Source organism: Folsomia candida, unplaced genomic scaffold (assembly GCF_002217175.1).
Source record: "Folsomia candida strain VU population unplaced genomic scaffold, ASM221717v1 Fcan01_Sc049, whole genome shotgun sequence".
NCBI classification, from domain to species: domain Eukaryota; kingdom Metazoa; phylum Arthropoda; class Collembola; order Entomobryomorpha; family Isotomidae; genus Folsomia; species Folsomia candida.
Window position 1 is genome coordinate 44948 of NW_019091241.1, and position 17124 is coordinate 62071.

Sequence of the window (17124 nt, forward strand, 5' to 3'; positions counted from 1 at the left end):
AGTCACAACCAGGACAAGGAATTTATCACGAGCGACGATATTTATACATATCCGTGTAAATGTATTTACAATGTACAAATGGGTGCATATTATTTGCAGATCTCGTTCTCTCATGCATCAATTTGTCGTCAACCGACGTCGAGTTTTCGTAAAAAAAAATAATGAGAATAGTTTTTATTGACACGAAAATATACGATTTGACCTTGATACAATTTTGCTATAATTTGTATTTATTTAGTATTCGATGGAGTCTGCATCCCCGTGATCGTTTTCGTACTCATTGTCATAGTTGCTCGCACCGTACTCGTCGTCATTGGAGTCCCCGTAGCCGTCTCCCGTCGAGTCGCCGGAGTGGTACTCGTTCCCGTCCTGGTTGTTGTACGACGTCCGATGGGAACTCTGCTGTGGGGCGACTGGTGGCTGTAGCCTTGCGGACCTGCGTATGAATTGTGCATTACATGAAAGAGGAAAGCACTGAATGAATACTTGTTGACTTGCCAGTGTTGTAGGAGTGGCTGTAGCTCTGCGGAGGGGAGTTGTACTCACGGTAGTAGCGGACTGGTTTGGAGGTGGACTCGTAGTACTGGGGGCCGCTGTCGTACGAGTACGAGTACGACTTGGGCTTCGCATCCGTCTGAGAGTGGGACGAGCTTTGACGAGTATTCCGTCCGGAGGAGGCTGCCACTTGGTCTGCAAATGTGAAATGCACAAATTGAGTTCAAATTACGCGGCATGTGGTATAAAGCTAGTGTGGAAAGTGGCGTGCCTTTTCCCTTCGGTGTTTGCCTCTTCCGCTTGTTCGTCGAGGAAGCAGCAGCGACAATGTTCCCACCACCAGACGCCTTGTGGTACACGACACTGCTTTTCTTGGCAAGTTGTTGCGGTGGTGGGTGGGTTTTTGAAGAGGTTTCTGTCGTTTCTGCGGAGGACAGGCCATTCTGGTTCGTGGCAAGAAAGCAGAGGAGAACGAAAACCGCGGAGAAAATGCAAAACCGCATTTTCAATAAAACGACTGTAACAATTTGCTTAACGATGAGTTGAAGATGAGACTCTTGTAAATAATTGGTGCTTGTTTGGCAGTTGTGTCGAAACCAGAACAAACGACTGTTATCCTGTTGCGCACACTTTTTGTCAAGTGATCCTCAAAGAGACGTCGATATTGACTAAGCCCATTTTTCGACACAAAATGGTGCATAGATTAAATATTTAAACCTTTTGCATGGCACGAATTGGCCAAACCACAGAGTCAAATTGGAGCATACAGCAAGAAGGAATAAAGGCGACAAGGTGTGACGGAGTTGAGGATACGTCTCAATTTGCGAGAATGATGGATTTTTTATTTGATGGAAACAGCTAATAATTCAAAAAGACAGTTTTTACTCTTAAGCAGTTTATAAATATGCATGTAGAACATTTTGTCTCATTTGCTTGACTCATCCATTTGTAAAAAAGGACGGTGCGGCGTCAAGAATTTTGCACACCTGAAAAAGAAGAAGGCGAGCAGATGAGGATTGATGGGTGTGGTGACTCTTGATAATCGGGACCTCGCTTTTGCATAATTTGGTGACTGCATACGACTGACTGAGGCAGTTTCGCTAGAATAGCCATGCAGAATTACGTGCAAGCGTGGTGGCAGACGAGTCGTGCTCATTGATCCAATTGGAATTTGATACGTTCAAAGCTCACAATTGTCAGTCTCAATTCGACACTTTGGAGAAAATGAAGACGTCGCAATTTTGCATCCCTTGTCATACGCGTTACACTGCTCTTTGTACCTATTTGTGTATACCCATTAACCCAATATTAGTCCTTTGACATTGGTCAACATGCAATGCAATCATTAACATTATTAAAGTCTTTTGGTCAAAAAAAGTGGAATCGAGTAAACCGTTCAAACTTTTTGTGTACTTTTGCATAAGTTTTATTATAACCTTAATTTTTATTACCTAGCAAGAGATGGATGGATAGATGCAACATCATAAGTACGATATAGCGAGATTTCTTGTAAAAGTTGTCAACCTTGATCAAGGTTCCTTTCGCGACAAATGAAATGGGCACCCACTCCTGGATGAGCTCCATCAAGTAAATAGTCGTACTTTTAGTCAGCACAATTTCATCAGAAGAGTAAAACAGTTGTCACAATTTCACACCTGAGAAACTCGTTGGAACAATGTCCATGAAAGCATCTTTCGAAGGAAGGAGTGTTTTGGTCACGGGAGGTGCTCGAGGTACAAAATCCACTATATTGTCGTGTCGATCGATATTTATATGCACATATTATTACAGGGATCGGATTGGCCATCGCCAAAAAATTTTGCGAGGCCGGCGCCACAGTCACCGTTCTAGATCAGGACGAATCTCAACTGGAAATAGTGAGCAAAACTCTTGACGGAATCAGGACCATTTCGTGCAATCTTGGCGACTGGGAGGGCACTCGGAGCAAGATAGCGTCACTTGGACCGTTTCACCATCTCGTCAATAACGCTGGAGTTGCCAGACCCGCAGAAACGTTACTGAACATCAAGCCGGCATCTATTGACGAGTAGAAAACCTTAATTACAGGCCATCGTTGGACTCAAAATGAGACCTTTCTGTTTTTGCAGTGTTTTTGGCATAAATTTCAAGTCGATGGTGAACGTGACTCAAGTTGTGGCTGAAGGAATGATCGAGTCGAAGGTGGAGAATGGGACGATTGTGAACATGTCTTCCATTTCGGACTCTGTGGCGGTGCCTGGCATGGCGTTGTACTCCGCCTCCAAGGCTGCCGTGACCATGCTGACCAAATCCTGCGCCCTGGAACTTGCCCCCCACTCGATTCGGGTCAACTGCGTCCGACCTGCAATGGTTCGCACGGAGCAGGTGGGTCGGCTGGCTGGGAGCAATGCCGTTTTGGAACAGGCCATCAAAATCAACGAGCGACGCGTCATCCCGCGAATGGTGGAGATGGACGAGGTCAGCATATTAATTAAAGAGTTGCCAATTTATTTGCTACCATTTCATGTTGATGCACGCGGAATGATGACAAATGACTAAAATTGCAGGTGGCCGACTCCGTCCTTTTCCTTTCCTCCACGGCATCCAGCATGACGACTGGCTCAGACATTTTGCTGGACGGAGGAATCTTCACACGTTGACAAATGTGTCTTTTTTGACAGCGAGAATAATGGTTATTTGTCCAGTGAAAATCAGCGAATTTGTGTGACTAATCTACTTGTAGCGATGTAAAAGTTTTTAGAATCCGATATGATTACGTGATAAACGTCACCCAGTTTTCTCTCATGAAATGAGACTTTGATTTAATTATTACACTCATCGATTGCCTACATCTTTTCTAATTACTCATGCAGCTCGCTGGATGTGCAGACGTGAGGCATGTTGGAGTGGTAATTAGATGCATGTGGTGCGTGGCTGGGTTACTATTTAGAATCGCCTACTGATTGGTCAGAGTGGACGATTAATATGTATTGGTGACACCGGTTGAGATGGACGACTCTATAAATATCAGGATCAAAGCATCCCGTTATCTCGCCGTTCTGCACCCCGTTTCATTTGGTTTCTCAAAAACGCTACTCCTTTTCGCAAAGATGTACCATCCAGCGAAACTTGTGGCAATTTTCCTGTTTGTGCAAAAAATGGCGAGTGCACAGGTGGATTTAGGGTCGATGGAAAGTTGGGTTAGTGTGGCGATTTTAATTATCTCGAGTGACACCCCAGTCTCACATGTCGAATAAACTATAGGGATTCAACGGCGTCAGCTCCGACGATATTACTCTCATGAGTGAGAAGAAGATGATGATAAAGAACCTGGAGTACACTGGAGAAGGTGCGTGTACATATAAGCACAACCTGATAGATTCCATGCAGAGTAATTAATCGATTGGGGTGTGCAGGGCCCGCGGCGTGGTTCATGGTGGGCAAGGAGGAGGATGACTACACCAAGGAATTCACCGACTTGGACGGCGTCATCATTCCGGACGAGAATGGAGGGCAAGTTAAATTAATTACATTGCTGCTGTTACTCATGATTTGTTACGACGCCACAGGTGTGACCGTCTTGGGCGCTATCGAGGCGACGACATTGAGCTGACGCTGCCTGGAAATATGAAGTTCACCGACTACGACTACCTCTCGATTTACTGCATTCGGTTCAGCCACAATTTCGGCTACGTTCCCATCAAGAAGGGAATCACCTTCGCTCAACCCGTCGTTGCAAACGTGAGCACATCACTCTTTTCCTTGGTCGTTCTTTACGTTGACAATTTTTGTAGGCAACTGTACCTGCTGGCAATGCTGCTGCTGCTGTTGGAGCTGCGGTCACTGCCGCCCCACAAGCAGACAACGTGGAAGACGACGTTCCTGCAGAATGTGGGCAGCCATTTAGTTACTCAGCTTACGCTTATTCCATACAAAATATCTAATTGCGCATGATTATTTATGCAGGTGACCAAGAACCAGAACGACGCGGAGGAAGTCCCGGAGTGGAGGAGGAAGAGGAGGACGAATGATCAATCATGACTCAACAACATTGCTTAAACTTTTATTTATTTGAGATTGTAGCATTTTTACTCTAAACAAAAGTATTCCAATAAACAAAACTTGACAACTTGTTCCAAATGAGAGTGGAATTGAGGCTGAGAAGCCATCACGCAAAATAAATGAGACCCATGTGAACCAGTGTACGCATTGGAGGAGAGGAGCAGGACTGGATCGTATCGAATATGTGACACCAATTTTGATTGATGTAACAACCCGTGCCATCCCGACCTTTGCACGGAGGGAGAGAGTCACTCTCGCTCGCTCTCACCACCTCTCTCCTACCTAATGCAACGACACAATGTCCTCCTTGGCAAAACGGAATCAAGGACAACTTAAATAGAACCATTTATTCTCCGGGAGCTGCTCCCATTCTTTCACTCGCCCCATTCGTTATGGAAAATCCTACGTTTTACTCTTCAATGAAATCCAACATGCACATATTTAGTTGCTATTATTTTATCTGATCAATTAAAAAATAAAAATTTTGTCTGTTTGGAAAGTTTGTACTTTTTGACATGGAGGGATTTCCTCATGATTAAATGATGAATGGGTAGGCAGGCTCATCCTTGGCGTCGTACACGCGCTGATGTCGAACTCTGAATCTGGAGCAGAAGAGTCCGGCCGTTTCGACGAATGGACCCACCGTTCCGTTCAGAGTGATCTCGATGAAGGACCTCGTGAAGGCGAAGACCACGTGGAAAAACTTGAGGATCGGGCGCAGAAACCAGATTTGCTGGAAAATCAGAGAGAGCGTGGTCCAACAGTGGCCATGTCTAAAATACACGTTAGTTGTCTCACCAAGAAGTGGAGAATTCCGAAATGAATGGCTGCCAAGAAGGAGAGGAGTGGACCCAGGATGATGACGAAAAAACGATATGTCGCCGCTTGGATGAAGGAGAAAACTTCTCCGGAGAATTTCCAGGCCCACTCCGGAGAACGCAACCCCTCCGGCTCACCCACCACGCTGCTCCAAGTCGCCTAAGTACAAAGGCTTTTAATTAATTAATCTGGCTCGATCTGGGATTACGCCTTTGGGTAAACATACCTGGATGTGTCCATTAATTTGGAGAGGGTCTCTCGAGTCGGGGACAATGGTTGTTGGGAGGGTGGAGTGGTGGAGGCCTAGGGCGTCCGCAGGTATGCTCACCTTGTTCATTTGTATGACCATAATATGCAAATATTTGCACGAGCCGTGTGGCGATGGAATTTGAGGTGAGAGTCGTTGTGTCGGGAATCAAGACGCGACTGGCTGAGATTTCTGCCTCGACTGGAGACTTTGAGAGATGGAAATCCATTGCTTTGTGCTCCTGCCTGGTACGACAACCCAATTTTCCCCAATTTATGACACCCCATCATCCCAAGAAAGGACTTGTTGCCTCATGTTGAGACGTTGGACAAAAGTGTCATTGTGCTGTCCACCTCGTCGAAAATGTGGCGTGTTGCGTACGTACGTAATGCATAATCTATTCTTTCACCACCTCGTTATTTGATCGATACGATTTGCACAAGTTTTCCCGAGACTTTTTTGAAGGGCCTTGATCCATTATGTTTAGCAACTGGACAATGTGATAAAATTAATTTATGTAATAATACCCACGCCATGCTGCACATTCTCACGGTCAGCTCAGAACTCCTCGGGGGGAACTTCCAAGACAATGCAAAATGTAATTAATCATGCGATCGTAATTTCACGACTACGATTACTTTTACTATTTTACTCATTACGAGTGATTTATTAAGCAGATTGTCTGTACGATACAAAAACGCGTCAAGTCCAACCCATAGAATGATTACTGACGCTGGGCGCAGATGGAAATAAACTCAGTGCTTACAACTTACATTATTAAGAGTCATTATTTTAGAAGAGATTGATTAGTCGTCATACATAATTGCTAAGTCGTGTCCTTGGCGGACTGGTGCTCACTACAAAGTGTTGACTTCGTTCTCCCTGCTGCTCTCCCCACCACTCGCGGTCTTGGGGCCTCCGTCCACAGAGTCTGGTGCCGTGGTCCCTTCCAGCTCCCCGATCTCAGCGAAGGATTCCTTCAAGCTCACCAGCGCGTCGCCCAAGCCGCCCTTGATCATGTTGAACTCTTGCACGACGAGGGACATTCGGCCCAAGAGGTAGTTCAGGTTGTCGTCCACCCCCGCCATCTGACTCGTGATCTGCCTGAGGAATACAAAAACAAGTGACACAATTACACCAATTCACTGCATTTTCTGGGGAGAATAATTTCGAATGCGCGTCTTACCCCACTTTCCCATCCATCGAGGACATGGTGTCCAAACTGTTGTTCACGTATTGCGAGGTTTGGCTGTGAATTTCATCCAGCAAGTTGGCAGAGCGGCTCATTTGATGGTACAGGATTCCAATTTGTCGCCAAACCTGGCTGATCTCCTCTTCCATTCGGGACGTGAGGTTGGTGAGGGCGATGGATTGGTTCCCCAAAACGGCCGTCGCCAAACCATCGAAGCGTTGTTGGAGCGACGTGTTCAGGTTCCCCGTGTACGTGGACAACTGGTGATTAATTTCGCCCATGATTTGCTGGACGCCATATTCGAGGCGACGCTTGGTGTCCAACACGCTGTCGCCCGTGTCGAGGAGAACGCTCTCCACGTTGGCAATTCCCTTCAGCTCGCCAGAAAGGTGTTGATATTCCTGCTCCACTTTGTCCGAGAGGGAGTTGATGGCGGTCGAGGTGAAGAGGATTTTCTCGGACAGGGAGCTCTGTCCAGTGGCGATGGCTTGTTGAATGGCGGACAGAGTGTCGCCCAAACCGGAGGACGAGTTGGAGTCAAATTGAGATCCCAAGGATTGGAAACCTCGCTTCGTGTCTTCATCCAGAGTGGTCAACAAACCTTTTGACACAAAATATTTCATACTTATTTAGTGCTGATGCTCAAGAGAAAGAGACCTCACTGAGAACTCTGTATGTAAATCTGCACGCACCTGACATTGACGTGGCGGAAGTGGTCACGTTGCCCAAGAGTCCGATGGCTTTGCCGATCTCTTCCTCCAGCACGGCGAGCTGTCTTCGCTGAGAGTCGAGCGTCTCCACAATTTCCGTTTGCCAAGCCTGTCCACCAGTCTGGCCTTTGTTCTCCCCTGAGTCGAACGCTCGTCCGATCGACTCTTTGATCTCGGTCAGTTCGGCCATGATGGAGTCGCTCATGTCGCCTCCACCCCCGCCCGTCCCTCCCCCGCCTCTCCACAGCTCCATCAGACTGTCAAACTTGGCAGAGTTGCTTTCTCCCGTGAGCTTGAGTTGGTTCACCTGTTCGCAATAACGTGGAGCTAACAATTTGATTACAAACGCGTCTAACTTTGACCATTAGAATACCTTGTCCGTGAGCAGGTCCAACTTCTTCTCCAAATTGGGATTGCCACCACCACCACCACCTTGCGTAATTAGTGCCCGTAGTTGGTCCCAGTCGCCCTTGTTTCGTTCCACGTCCGTTCGTCTCTCCTCGTTGTTCTATGCAGGTGGAAGAAAGTCAGAGTTGTTGTTTCGTGGTAATTCCACACAATTGGGTTTACTTACTCTGTCGATCGTTTGCTGAGCAAATTTAATTTTCTCGTCAATGCGGGCGATGTAGGAAGCAATGTTTTCGATATTCTTCTCCTCCCCACGACCCCGCTTCTCCAAAGTGGCGAGGGAACGAGTCAGCTGCTCGCCCAGTTGTCGCTCCCGAACCTCGTGACGCTTTATTCAAGAGGAGTCAATGATCACCAGCTATTCTGATATTTTTTAGAGCACATCCCATGCCCAGTAAATAGAGCAGTAAAAGAGAATGGGAATGATAAACACGACTTGCCTCCAATTTGTCCATTTGGTCGCGAAGAACGCTGACCAAAGACAGGATGGCATCACGGATGTCTAAATGGCTGTAAGAAAGCGGAAATAATTAGGAACCATTTAGTCCAAATTAATTCCCCGTGATGGCTTACGTCACCGAGTAGTCGGGCGAATTTCGAGACGACGCTTGTGGGGCAGGCTGAACCAAAGTACACGACAAACTCACCAAGAGGACCACAAATAACCAAAAGTTTCCCATTTTTCGTGGAAATTTATTTTTTAGGATTTGAGTAAAAAGATGAGTCCAGCTTCCAGAGTGGAAGTGAGACTGGGACTGGGCGAGGAGGCGACGCTTGGTGGTCAGAGGAGACAAGGACCTCAGTCACGGAAGCAGAGTTGCGGATGGGGGAATGACTTTGAACGTTGAACTTGTGACGACGTGGTGCGAGTGAAGGAGTGTTGTTGAAAATGTGTACAATTTATTTATGTACTTTTGTGACGGCCTGTTCCCAATCCGAGGCCAAATTCGCAGAAAGTGTGGGCATTAATTCGATGCAAGCAAAGCAGAGAAAACACAAGTTTATGAGCAGTTGAAGGATGGATGGACTCGAGAGACGACGACGACGACGACGATGTTGTTGTTGAACTGATGGGAACCAGATCTTTTAAACTTTTCTATTTTTTCTAGATTATTTTTAACGTGTATCTCATTTCATTTCACACGCTAATGCTCCTGTCACTCATAAACTGGGGAGTTCGTTCGTTGCATAAGCCTCCTCGTTCCATGCTCTCTCCGCTCCTCCTTTGTGCCAGGGGAAAGACAAAGGACGGACAAATGGTGGCCAGAATTCGTGGAATAATGTGTTGACCTCGGAGCTCTTGGGGTTCTTGTCCTCCCGACTTTTGTGCATTTGAGGCTGGGTTGGATGGGAACTTGAAACTGGAGCAGCGAGCATCTTGGAGTTGTCAAGTGCCATGAGAGAGATGATTATGTAATCGATACTTGACTTTTCAAGCAGTAAAATGAAGACCACATGGGTCCATCCACCACCAGAAACTAACACTTGCTCGCTTTTTTACCCCTTCTCTTATTTAAGACGTACATATTCCTGCCTTTGTGCTGCAATGCAACTCCCAACTGCGCCTCACTCATCAGCAAACCGAGGACGACGACGACGAGACTAAAGGATCATCCCTTTTCTACAGAGGCATCAATAGCGTAATTCCGTTTCGTAGGCATACATAAGTGGCATGTCGTGCCAAAGAGCAAAGATGTGCATTCGCCTGAGTGACATGTGTTTATTGGGCGAAGAGAGATTTGGATGGGAACTGAAACGATGAAAAGTGAGACATTATTATTATTATGAGTATGAAATGTCTCACTCAAGTAGTGAAACCGTGGGTTAAATGCAGTCTTCTGAACCAAAACACATGTGGCTGGAAATCATGCAAGAGGCAAGAAACTCAATAATACTCCTCTCATTTCTCAAACTTTTGTATTCTTCGTCTTCTTCTTTTAGCAGTAACCACAACCAAATTATTAGAACTCATATTATTAGAGAACAAAGCCACTTTAGCACGAAGTTAAAAAATGCGTCGTCGAGATATGTAAATGTGTATGCTTAGAGGAGAGGTTCGGTCCCGTTCCAAAATACTTTTGCGTTTTTCCACTTGGTCCGGATGCACTTTTCCAAGGGAGGAACCAAGTGGTCAGACCCCACCCCGTCCATGGTGGACGTTGAGATTCGGCTAAAATTGGATGGCAGCGTCAGGTGGAGCGTCCCCCGCTCTTGGTCCGAGGCTGTTGGGAAACCTGGGGTGCAAGATGGACGAATGTTGTTAATAGTGAAACGAAATGGGAACAATTGTGTCTTACAAATGGTGAGGCGAATGACTTGTTGTTGTCGGGCGAGACCGTCGTAGTAAAAGATGTCGAAGCCGTTGCTCAAAATTCTGTGCTCCTCACTTCTGCTCACAATGTCCATGCTGGGCGAGAAGAAGATGGAGAAGTGAGACTCGCTGCACACGATCCACACGGGATACTTGGGACTCTTCATGAACGACCCCACCTGTTTCAAGCAGAAAAATGGGTCAAATGTTAGCAATTATGAAGGCAAATACAGGTGTGACAGGATTACCTCACAAGAACCGTAGTGCTCAAAGAGAGAGAGGAATCCGATGTCCGACTGGGTTTGCACACCTCGTAAGGTTTTCCCCTCCAGCGCCACTTCGTGGTCAAAGACGTTCGAAATGCATTTTCCAAAGAGGAGGAGGTTGATGAGTTCTAAGGAACAGTAGCCATGCTGCCCGATCAACGGGCTGTCCCCAAAGTCCATGTCCATCTGCAATCTTGAGTGATTTTCATAGAAATTTACACCTCAATTGACGAATGGCAAGTGCATATGTAGATTATACAGATTGATGGGCGTAAAAAAGCTTACCTGTCAGGGGAGCGTGTGAGGACGCAGGAGTAAACCAGTCCCAGACAATCAAATCGGTCCCAATTCTCCCTCACAAAACTCTCCAAGTCTTGAAAAGTATGAATTTCTGCTACTTCCGACCCCGGCTCGTTTCCCTTCAGGCAGATTTGGACACAGGGTTTCTCCACGTCTTTGACCCCCTCAGCCTCGTCTTCGTCGGGGAGGCATCGCCACAAGATTTCGACCAGCGTGGAACAAAGCGCATCGCATCGCTTGGTGATGAGGGAGGAATGTGTGTGGGTGGAATGCGTGGCGTTGTTGGCTTCAAGTGTGGACAACATTTCGTTCCTCGCGATGGGAACGTCCCTAGAAAACTTGGAACCAAACATCAAATTCCGGAGCAGAAGGGCCTGAACGACGGCAAGAACGCCGCATGGGCCACCCTGCAAGGAACCATTTTATGTAATTAGCAATTGAACTAGAGCTTGTTCATAAGTGACAGCGATATGGTTTTATTGTAGCGTTTTATGTGCGAACCTTATTTTGGACGAGGCCAAATGGGACGTCGTGGTTGAAGGAGAAGCCCTGTCCTATCCAGCCATCCTGCACGAAACCACCCACACCCACCGTGGCCACCTTCAACTTTCTCCACATCCCCAAATCCAACTGACTCCTCGTAGTTTGGCTCTGTGATTTTGGCACGTTGCGAATATGTATCAGACCACCATCGCTAAATCCCAAGTCTTCGTACTCAATGTCGCACAACTCCATCGTCTCCACTTTGGCCGAGTCCTGCTGCTGGGAGCCGCCAAGTCGGGGTGGACGTGTGACCCTGTGCATGAGGTGACTTTCCTCACTCAAGGAGCGTCTCTGAGCTCGGTTCTGCTTATGGATTTCCTCCCGAGAGAGACACCCCTGCGCCAAAATGTTTTGCTTCGACTGCAGCAAACTTTCCGCGAGACTCAGACCACCACTTGACCCCACGTTGTTCAGATTCGCATCTGCCTGGCTGCTGCTGCTGACGATGCGTTTGAGCTGAAATTCGTTGTCGAAGGATGCTTTCTGACCGGGTTGTTCCGGACTCATGTCGAAGGAAGGGTCGCCGTCGTCGTTACTGTCCTGCTCACCCCTGGACTCTCTGGTCGGAGACTTGCTGGCGGATAGACTCCTTCCCACGGGGGAGCGGGGACTCGTCGCCCGTCTTGGACCTGGGAAAGAACAGGGTAAAAAGTGAGACTCGATTTCACCTGCATGTAAAGTAAATGGTACCATCACCACTGGTTGAGGCAGCATTAGCCGCTTTGTACCGCCGTTGAAAAATTGGGTTCATGCTCGATTGGATTGGTTAAGAAAACTATTATTATTATTTGCTCGTCTGTCCAGTATCTACTGAATATCTATCTCGTCAATCGTTGCAGTCACGGGGAGGGAGGAAAAATGGTATGAATTACGGGGTGGACAACACCTTGAATAATTCAGGAGCAGCCAGGAGGTGAATAATTGCACCGATCAAACTCAGTCCTCGGGACAAGCTGCCTTTCTCTAGCTTCCTGTTGCCCATCGTCCTCGCCGTGTGTGCTGCTTGACATTCGTATAATAATCCAACCCAGTTTGTTAGTGGGACGTTCATAAAGCAAGCTTATGGGTTGGAAGAACACACACAAACCCACACACATGTCCCTCTGTCATATCTCTATATCCCGGTGAAAGTGCTCACTCTGGTTTCTCGGAATTTCCCCGATTTCTCCGACCGACATGGTCTCAAAAGCCAAAGAAAGTTGACAGAGTGGAATATATGCGATGAGGGTTTGAGTGCTGCATGAACATGATGCATACGTGCATGAGCTTGTTGTTGTTTCGTCCTGGCGTGGGTTTCATTGTTCTCAGGAACATGTTATTGTCATGCTTGGCCAAATAAATTAGGTATGTGTACAGTTGTATCTCGTCAACAAGCTCTCACCACCGTTTCCAATACCCAATAATAAGTGACGAGTGTGCTGTTTTATGTATGTGTGCACACGCCCACGTTGCGTGAAATGCCCTTTATTCGTTGAGAGTTAAGAACAATAAGAGAGCAATTAGAACCTGAATTGATATCCTGCTGTGCCATGACTATTATCTCGCCCGCTGCTGATGACTGCGTGAGGGAGCTGAGAGGTGGGCTGGCAACTTGTTCCGGGTCGATGAGGAAGTCTGAGGTTGCGTATGTGACATCCGTGAGGGGAGAGGAGGGCGAGGACACCTTGGCCGACGGACCGTCCTCCCCGTCGACCTCTTCTTGTCCTTCTTCGTCTGCTGCAGGTTCTGAAGGCTCGGTTTGGACTTCCACGCTCGACCTGAGTGACGCCTCTGTTTGGATAAGTCTGTGTTGCTTGGTATTTTCTTTTGGCGGCGGATCGACCTGAGTGCTCACGGATCTTGGGAACTTGTTTTTAGCTGGTCTGTCGAAATTGTCGTCCTTCTCGAGATACGCTTCACCAAGATTTCCAGCATGGAATTAAAGGTTGGGGTGCGTTCGCCATGACTCCGACCCGTCCTCTTCCGCTTGTTCTCCTTCAGGAGAGATTCTAATCGGAGTACTTCCGCCAGTGGACCACGCCGGTTGGAAAATCCTGCAAAGGAACCTGGCTCCACGTACAAACTTTTAAGCGTCGTTCTGAAATTCTCAAATATTCCAAATTTATTTGTATGGATTCGCTTTATACATAGTTTTGTACGCAGTTTGTGATTTCAAATATGGAAAAAGAGTGCGTACTTTTTTGAAGAGATATTCTCGAACGAGAGCAATTGACACTTTCTCCACAAAGTTTGGGTTTGGCTTCTTTGCGGAATCCGTGTTCTCGACACCTTTCTCCAAAGACGAGTAGACGAGGTCTTCACTCATCTCGTATGAATAAGTGAATTGCAAAAGTGCACGTAAGAAGAAACCCGTGAAATGTTCACACACGGTGCACAATGCAATATCATGAATGAGATTGGTGTGTGCAATCTATAAGTCGTGATGAAATAGGACTGGGAGCTTGTGTTGGTGGCACGGCTGTCAAGGTGACCACCCAAATGCATACATAACCACCACTACTGACTGACACTGACCAACTTGTGTCCATAGATCGACTATATTATTGCTGTGTGTCCCATTTTAAGTGTTCATGATTATGCGGGATGTTTATGCCCAAAAAAGCATGCATGTAGGACCTGATTTTTAATACCCGACGAAGGAAGGGGGGCGGCAACGATAACATGTCCATTGCCCGTTCCACTACCAGGAAAAAGCCAAATCTAGTTAATTTTTGCCGTTACAACTACTCAGGTCACTTCGTCTACCAATTTTGACATATTTTAAGTTTTTTTTTCTAACTCAAAACACCACGGTTAGAGTAGAATTTGACACCAGAATAATACGAAATAAAGTGTAATAAATCAAATCAAGATGTTGGGTTTCACGAAAAAATTCATTTGCATAAAAATGTAAAGTGTCGAGCCACAAAGCACATAGGTATTCAAAATATACGTAGCTATTCATAAAATAAAATTCACAACTTATCTCACATTTCTCACCTCAAGTGTATATCAAATGCAAATGTGTCTCAATTTTGTCTCACTTTTGGCCATTTCTGGCTTGGCCAATTTTGTCTCACTTGGGCACTGGTGGGACTGGTGGGGCACATTGAGCAGCCGCCCTTCTCAACTCTCCGGCTTTTACTCTTCACGAGGAAAGTTTTGCAAGAACGAGTTCCTCTTCTCTCGAACGGAGAAAGTGCTTTGAAATCCCAACTTCTGATTGTCCTATTAGTTGTCCTTCCGTCAAGATGAACTCCATCCGAGTCTGCTTATCCAAGGCCAGGGTCTTCTCCAACCATGCGCTCATCAGGTACGTTTTATCAGCAGCGAATCTTAATTCTAAAATTATGACTTTATATTACTTTATATGTCGGCAATAAAATTAAGTTTAAGTCGTGTAATGTTTAATTGTTTGATCAGATATTCGACCACGCCCAAGGTGGCGACAGATAGTGCTGCGAAGGAGGCTGCACCTTCTTCTCCGTCCACACCCGTGGTCGACACGATCCCCAAACCGATAAAGAAGCGACCATCCCCTCTGGAACCCCTGCAGGAAGCTCCCATGCAAATGTCAACCCCGATTGGACAAGAGAAAAGCTACGACCCAAGGATATCCAAGCTGGTGGATGACATTTCTCGCCTCACGCTCTTGGAGGTGGCTGATCTTAACGAGCTGCTCAAAAAAAGACTCAACATCCCCGACACTCCGATGATGGGACCCATGAGCTTTGCTGCCGCAGGACCAGCTGCACCGGCAGAGGTTCGCTTCGCCATTTATTAATCAACATTGTTATTACGGCGACACCAAGGTGTATAAACTTGTATTTTATGACTGTGTTTATAATTTTAGGAAGAAGTCGTCGCTCCGCAAAAAGTACAGACCAGTTTCACCCTCAAGTTGGTAAAGTTTGACGAAGGGAAAAAGGTGGCCTTAATTAAGGAATGTAAAAGTCAACTGGAGGGAATGAATCTCGTCCAGGTAATTATTAGCTCTCTAATTAATTAATTAATTCCATTGTCACCCCTTGCAATTTGTACTATAATTTTGCATTATATTGCACAGGCCAAAAAGTTTGTGGAGTCGTCCCCTTGCGTTATCAAAGCCGACATTGGTAAAGACGAGGCTGAGAAATTAAAAGCTGCATTGGAAGCAGCAGGTGCTACTTGTGAAATATCTTAACCATCTGCCAAACCACAACAATAACGATACTTTTATACTAAATTAACGACTGAACCTGTTCAACAATTTATTTATAGAACTGTAGTTGATGAAGAAGATATAGAACTTGTAATAAAATATTACCCAATCGTTATGATAAATGAGGGCAAGTTTTTTATCATATCAGATTTGTACGGGCTGGACCAGGAAAATTGACCGGTACGACGGAGGTCTCACTGATGGAGGTCTTATTTCTAAACCTGGGGTGGCTGCAAGCCGTTCCTTGTGAGGGGTGGGTGTATCGAAGGAGAGCGAAGCGTAGGATGGGGGCGGATCGTTCGTGTTGTATGGAAAGTAATGCATATTTCCAGTGTCGAAGGGGGAGTGATAGATGGGGTCGCCTTGAACCGTGGCTCGTCTCGTCCTCGTCATCATCATGGAACTGGAGATTTGCAGCGGTGGCTGGAGTTGGTTTCCGGCACCCGACGCTCTCAAATAGTGGTGATCACCCAGCTGTTGAAGAAGTTGTCCTGCCGTCGTTACTCGAGTTTCACTACAAGACAGGAACAAAAACACCATGAAATACCAGGTTAGTCCCGCAACATCGTGATCTCGTATTATTACGTGTACGGTTACTTTAGAATAAGGTTGCGGAATTTTGCCCTCAAATACCAGATTGTGCCAAATACCAGCAAGGCGAGTAAAATTAATGCCGTGTAGGACACCAAGTCTCGAATGAAGGTACGAGTGTCCGAATTCATGCCATGCAGTTTTTCTACATAAATATTCTACGCAATAAAGAAGTGAGAAACTGTATTACATTTCAGTCTTATGAATGATAATGAAAACAGCGTCGTCTTTGCAGCAGGATAACGCTTGTCAAACTGGCGTGAAAATGGTAAAAAATCCAAGAAATTAAAAATTCATAAGAAGCAAGAAATGTCAACTTAACATGGTTATTTTCTATACTGAAAGTACTTGCATGTCATTAGAGCAATTTCTCCACACTTGTCTTAAAAAGTAGGAGCGGTTGAAAGAAGAAGAGAACGCATTAAATAAATTGTCACGAACTATTTCTTGGAGCTTTCTATGAAATTGAACTCGTGTATCGATCCTTTCTTCCCCATCATTCGCCCTCCCAATTTTTGCCCCAAATTCTTTTGTTTTGTTGGCTCAACTGTCCGACGTGGCTTACTTATTTGTGTGTACTTGTTGTGGCATCAAACAAAATGGGAATATTCGTGGTGAAAATGTTTAATAAGCATATATATTCCGCATTTTCATAGTCGGTTGATACTTAAATTCACGACAATTCATACACCATTTTATACTACTATTTAACTCTATGTCATACACCGAGAAGTTTTTCAATCTCTTCTGGACGGTTGCTGTCCTCGTGCTTGTCTCACTTGGTGAGGTGCATGAGCTGCTAAATTAATAATGAAAGCTAAATAACTAAATACTGCTAATGACCATCCATCACTTGACATGTCGGAAATCAAATTATGCCACAATTATGTCTCACCAAACTCTCGCGTGTTTGATCTGCTCATAAAACAGGGCCATTTATATTGGTCTCAATTGCATAATGATATGGCAGCAGCACACATATTTAAACCCAAGCCTTGAAACCTTATTAAGATTAACAACC

The 17124-nt window shown here is 45.9% G+C and overlaps 8 protein-coding genes across 10 annotated transcripts; 3 read left to right on the forward strand and 5 right to left on the reverse strand.

The window, feature by feature from the left end:
• Window positions 1-149: 149 nt before the first annotated feature.
• On the reverse strand, window positions 150-1441 carry LOC118433376 (integumentary mucin C.1-like). Its single transcript, XM_035845278.1, has 3 exons — window positions 767-1441; window positions 499-690; window positions 150-436 (listed from the first exon to the last, which is right to left on the reverse strand). Exons 1-3 carry the CDS (start codon window positions 996-998, stop codon window positions 231-233), a joined length of 630 nt encoding a protein of 209 aa, XP_035701171.1. The 5' UTR covers window positions 999-1441; the 3' UTR covers window positions 150-230.
• A 194-nt stretch (window positions 1442-1635) lies between these two features.
• Window positions 1636-3284, forward strand: LOC110862153 (D-erythrulose reductase). Its single transcript, XM_022111326.2, has 4 exons — window positions 1636-2228; window positions 2287-2542; window positions 2604-2952; window positions 3042-3284. Exons 1-4 carry the CDS (start codon window positions 2171-2173, stop codon window positions 3132-3134), a joined length of 756 nt encoding a protein of 251 aa, XP_021967018.1. The 5' UTR covers window positions 1636-2170; the 3' UTR covers window positions 3135-3284.
• A 59-nt stretch (window positions 3285-3343) lies between these two features.
• LOC110862158 lies at window positions 3344-4619 on the forward strand. The gene is made up of 6 exons (XM_022111332.2): window positions 3344-3674; window positions 3739-3823; window positions 3891-3987; window positions 4044-4215; window positions 4269-4365; window positions 4441-4619. Exons 1-6 carry the CDS (start codon window positions 3483-3485, stop codon window positions 4503-4505), a joined length of 708 nt encoding a protein of 235 aa, XP_021967024.2. The 5' UTR covers window positions 3344-3482; the 3' UTR covers window positions 4506-4619.
• On the reverse strand, window positions 4520-6100 carry LOC110862084 (caveolin-2). The gene is made up of 3 exons (XM_022111238.2): window positions 5582-6100; window positions 5335-5514; window positions 4520-5269 (listed from the first exon to the last, which is right to left on the reverse strand). Exons 1-3 carry the CDS (start codon window positions 5702-5704, stop codon window positions 5072-5074), a joined length of 501 nt encoding a protein of 166 aa, XP_021966930.2. The 5' UTR covers window positions 5705-6100; the 3' UTR covers window positions 4520-5071.
• Window positions 6101-6236: 136 nt separating this feature from the next.
• Window positions 6237-8942, reverse strand: LOC110862117. Its single transcript, XM_022111272.2, has 7 exons — window positions 8486-8942; window positions 8353-8422; window positions 8079-8240; window positions 7878-8012; window positions 7487-7811; window positions 6789-7395; window positions 6237-6706 (listed from the first exon to the last, which is right to left on the reverse strand). Exons 1-7 carry the CDS (start codon window positions 8590-8592, stop codon window positions 6460-6462), a joined length of 1653 nt encoding a protein of 550 aa, XP_021966964.1. The 5' UTR covers window positions 8593-8942; the 3' UTR covers window positions 6237-6459.
• An 870-nt stretch (window positions 8943-9812) lies between these two features.
• LOC110862085 (probable ubiquitin carboxyl-terminal hydrolase MINDY-4) lies at window positions 9813-14304 on the reverse strand. Of its 3 annotated transcripts, none has more exons than XM_035845272.1 (7): window positions 13509-14304; window positions 12839-13409; window positions 11291-11961; window positions 10775-11196; window positions 10472-10682; window positions 10210-10402; window positions 9813-10146 (listed from the first exon to the last, which is right to left on the reverse strand). In XM_035845272.1, exons 2-7 carry the CDS (start codon window positions 12861-12863, stop codon window positions 9956-9958), a joined length of 1713 nt encoding a protein of 570 aa, XP_035701165.1. In that variant the 5' UTR covers window positions 12864-13409; window positions 13509-14304; the 3' UTR covers window positions 9813-9955. The 3 variants fall into 3 exon arrangements, with proteins under 3 accessions (XP_035701165.1, XP_035701164.1, XP_035701163.1); XM_035845271.1 differs by having other exon boundaries at window positions 12839-13417; XM_035845270.1 differs by lacking the exons at window positions 12839-13409; window positions 13509-14304 and adding an exon at window positions 12029-12736.
• Window positions 14305-14432: 128 nt separating this feature from the next.
• LOC110862134 (39S ribosomal protein L12, mitochondrial) lies at window positions 14433-15630 on the forward strand. Its single transcript, XM_022111297.2, has 4 exons — window positions 14433-14624; window positions 14735-15074; window positions 15165-15293; window positions 15378-15630. Exons 1-4 carry the CDS (start codon window positions 14563-14565, stop codon window positions 15492-15494), a joined length of 648 nt encoding a protein of 215 aa, XP_021966989.1. The 5' UTR covers window positions 14433-14562; the 3' UTR covers window positions 15495-15630.
• LOC118433374 lies at window positions 15395-16352 on the reverse strand. Its single transcript, XM_035845273.1, has 2 exons — window positions 16110-16352; window positions 15395-16026 (listed from the first exon to the last, which is right to left on the reverse strand). Exons 1-2 carry the CDS (start codon window positions 16232-16234, stop codon window positions 15657-15659), a joined length of 495 nt encoding a protein of 164 aa, XP_035701166.1. The 5' UTR covers window positions 16235-16352; the 3' UTR covers window positions 15395-15656.
• Between the last annotated feature and the right edge of the window lie 772 nt (window positions 16353-17124).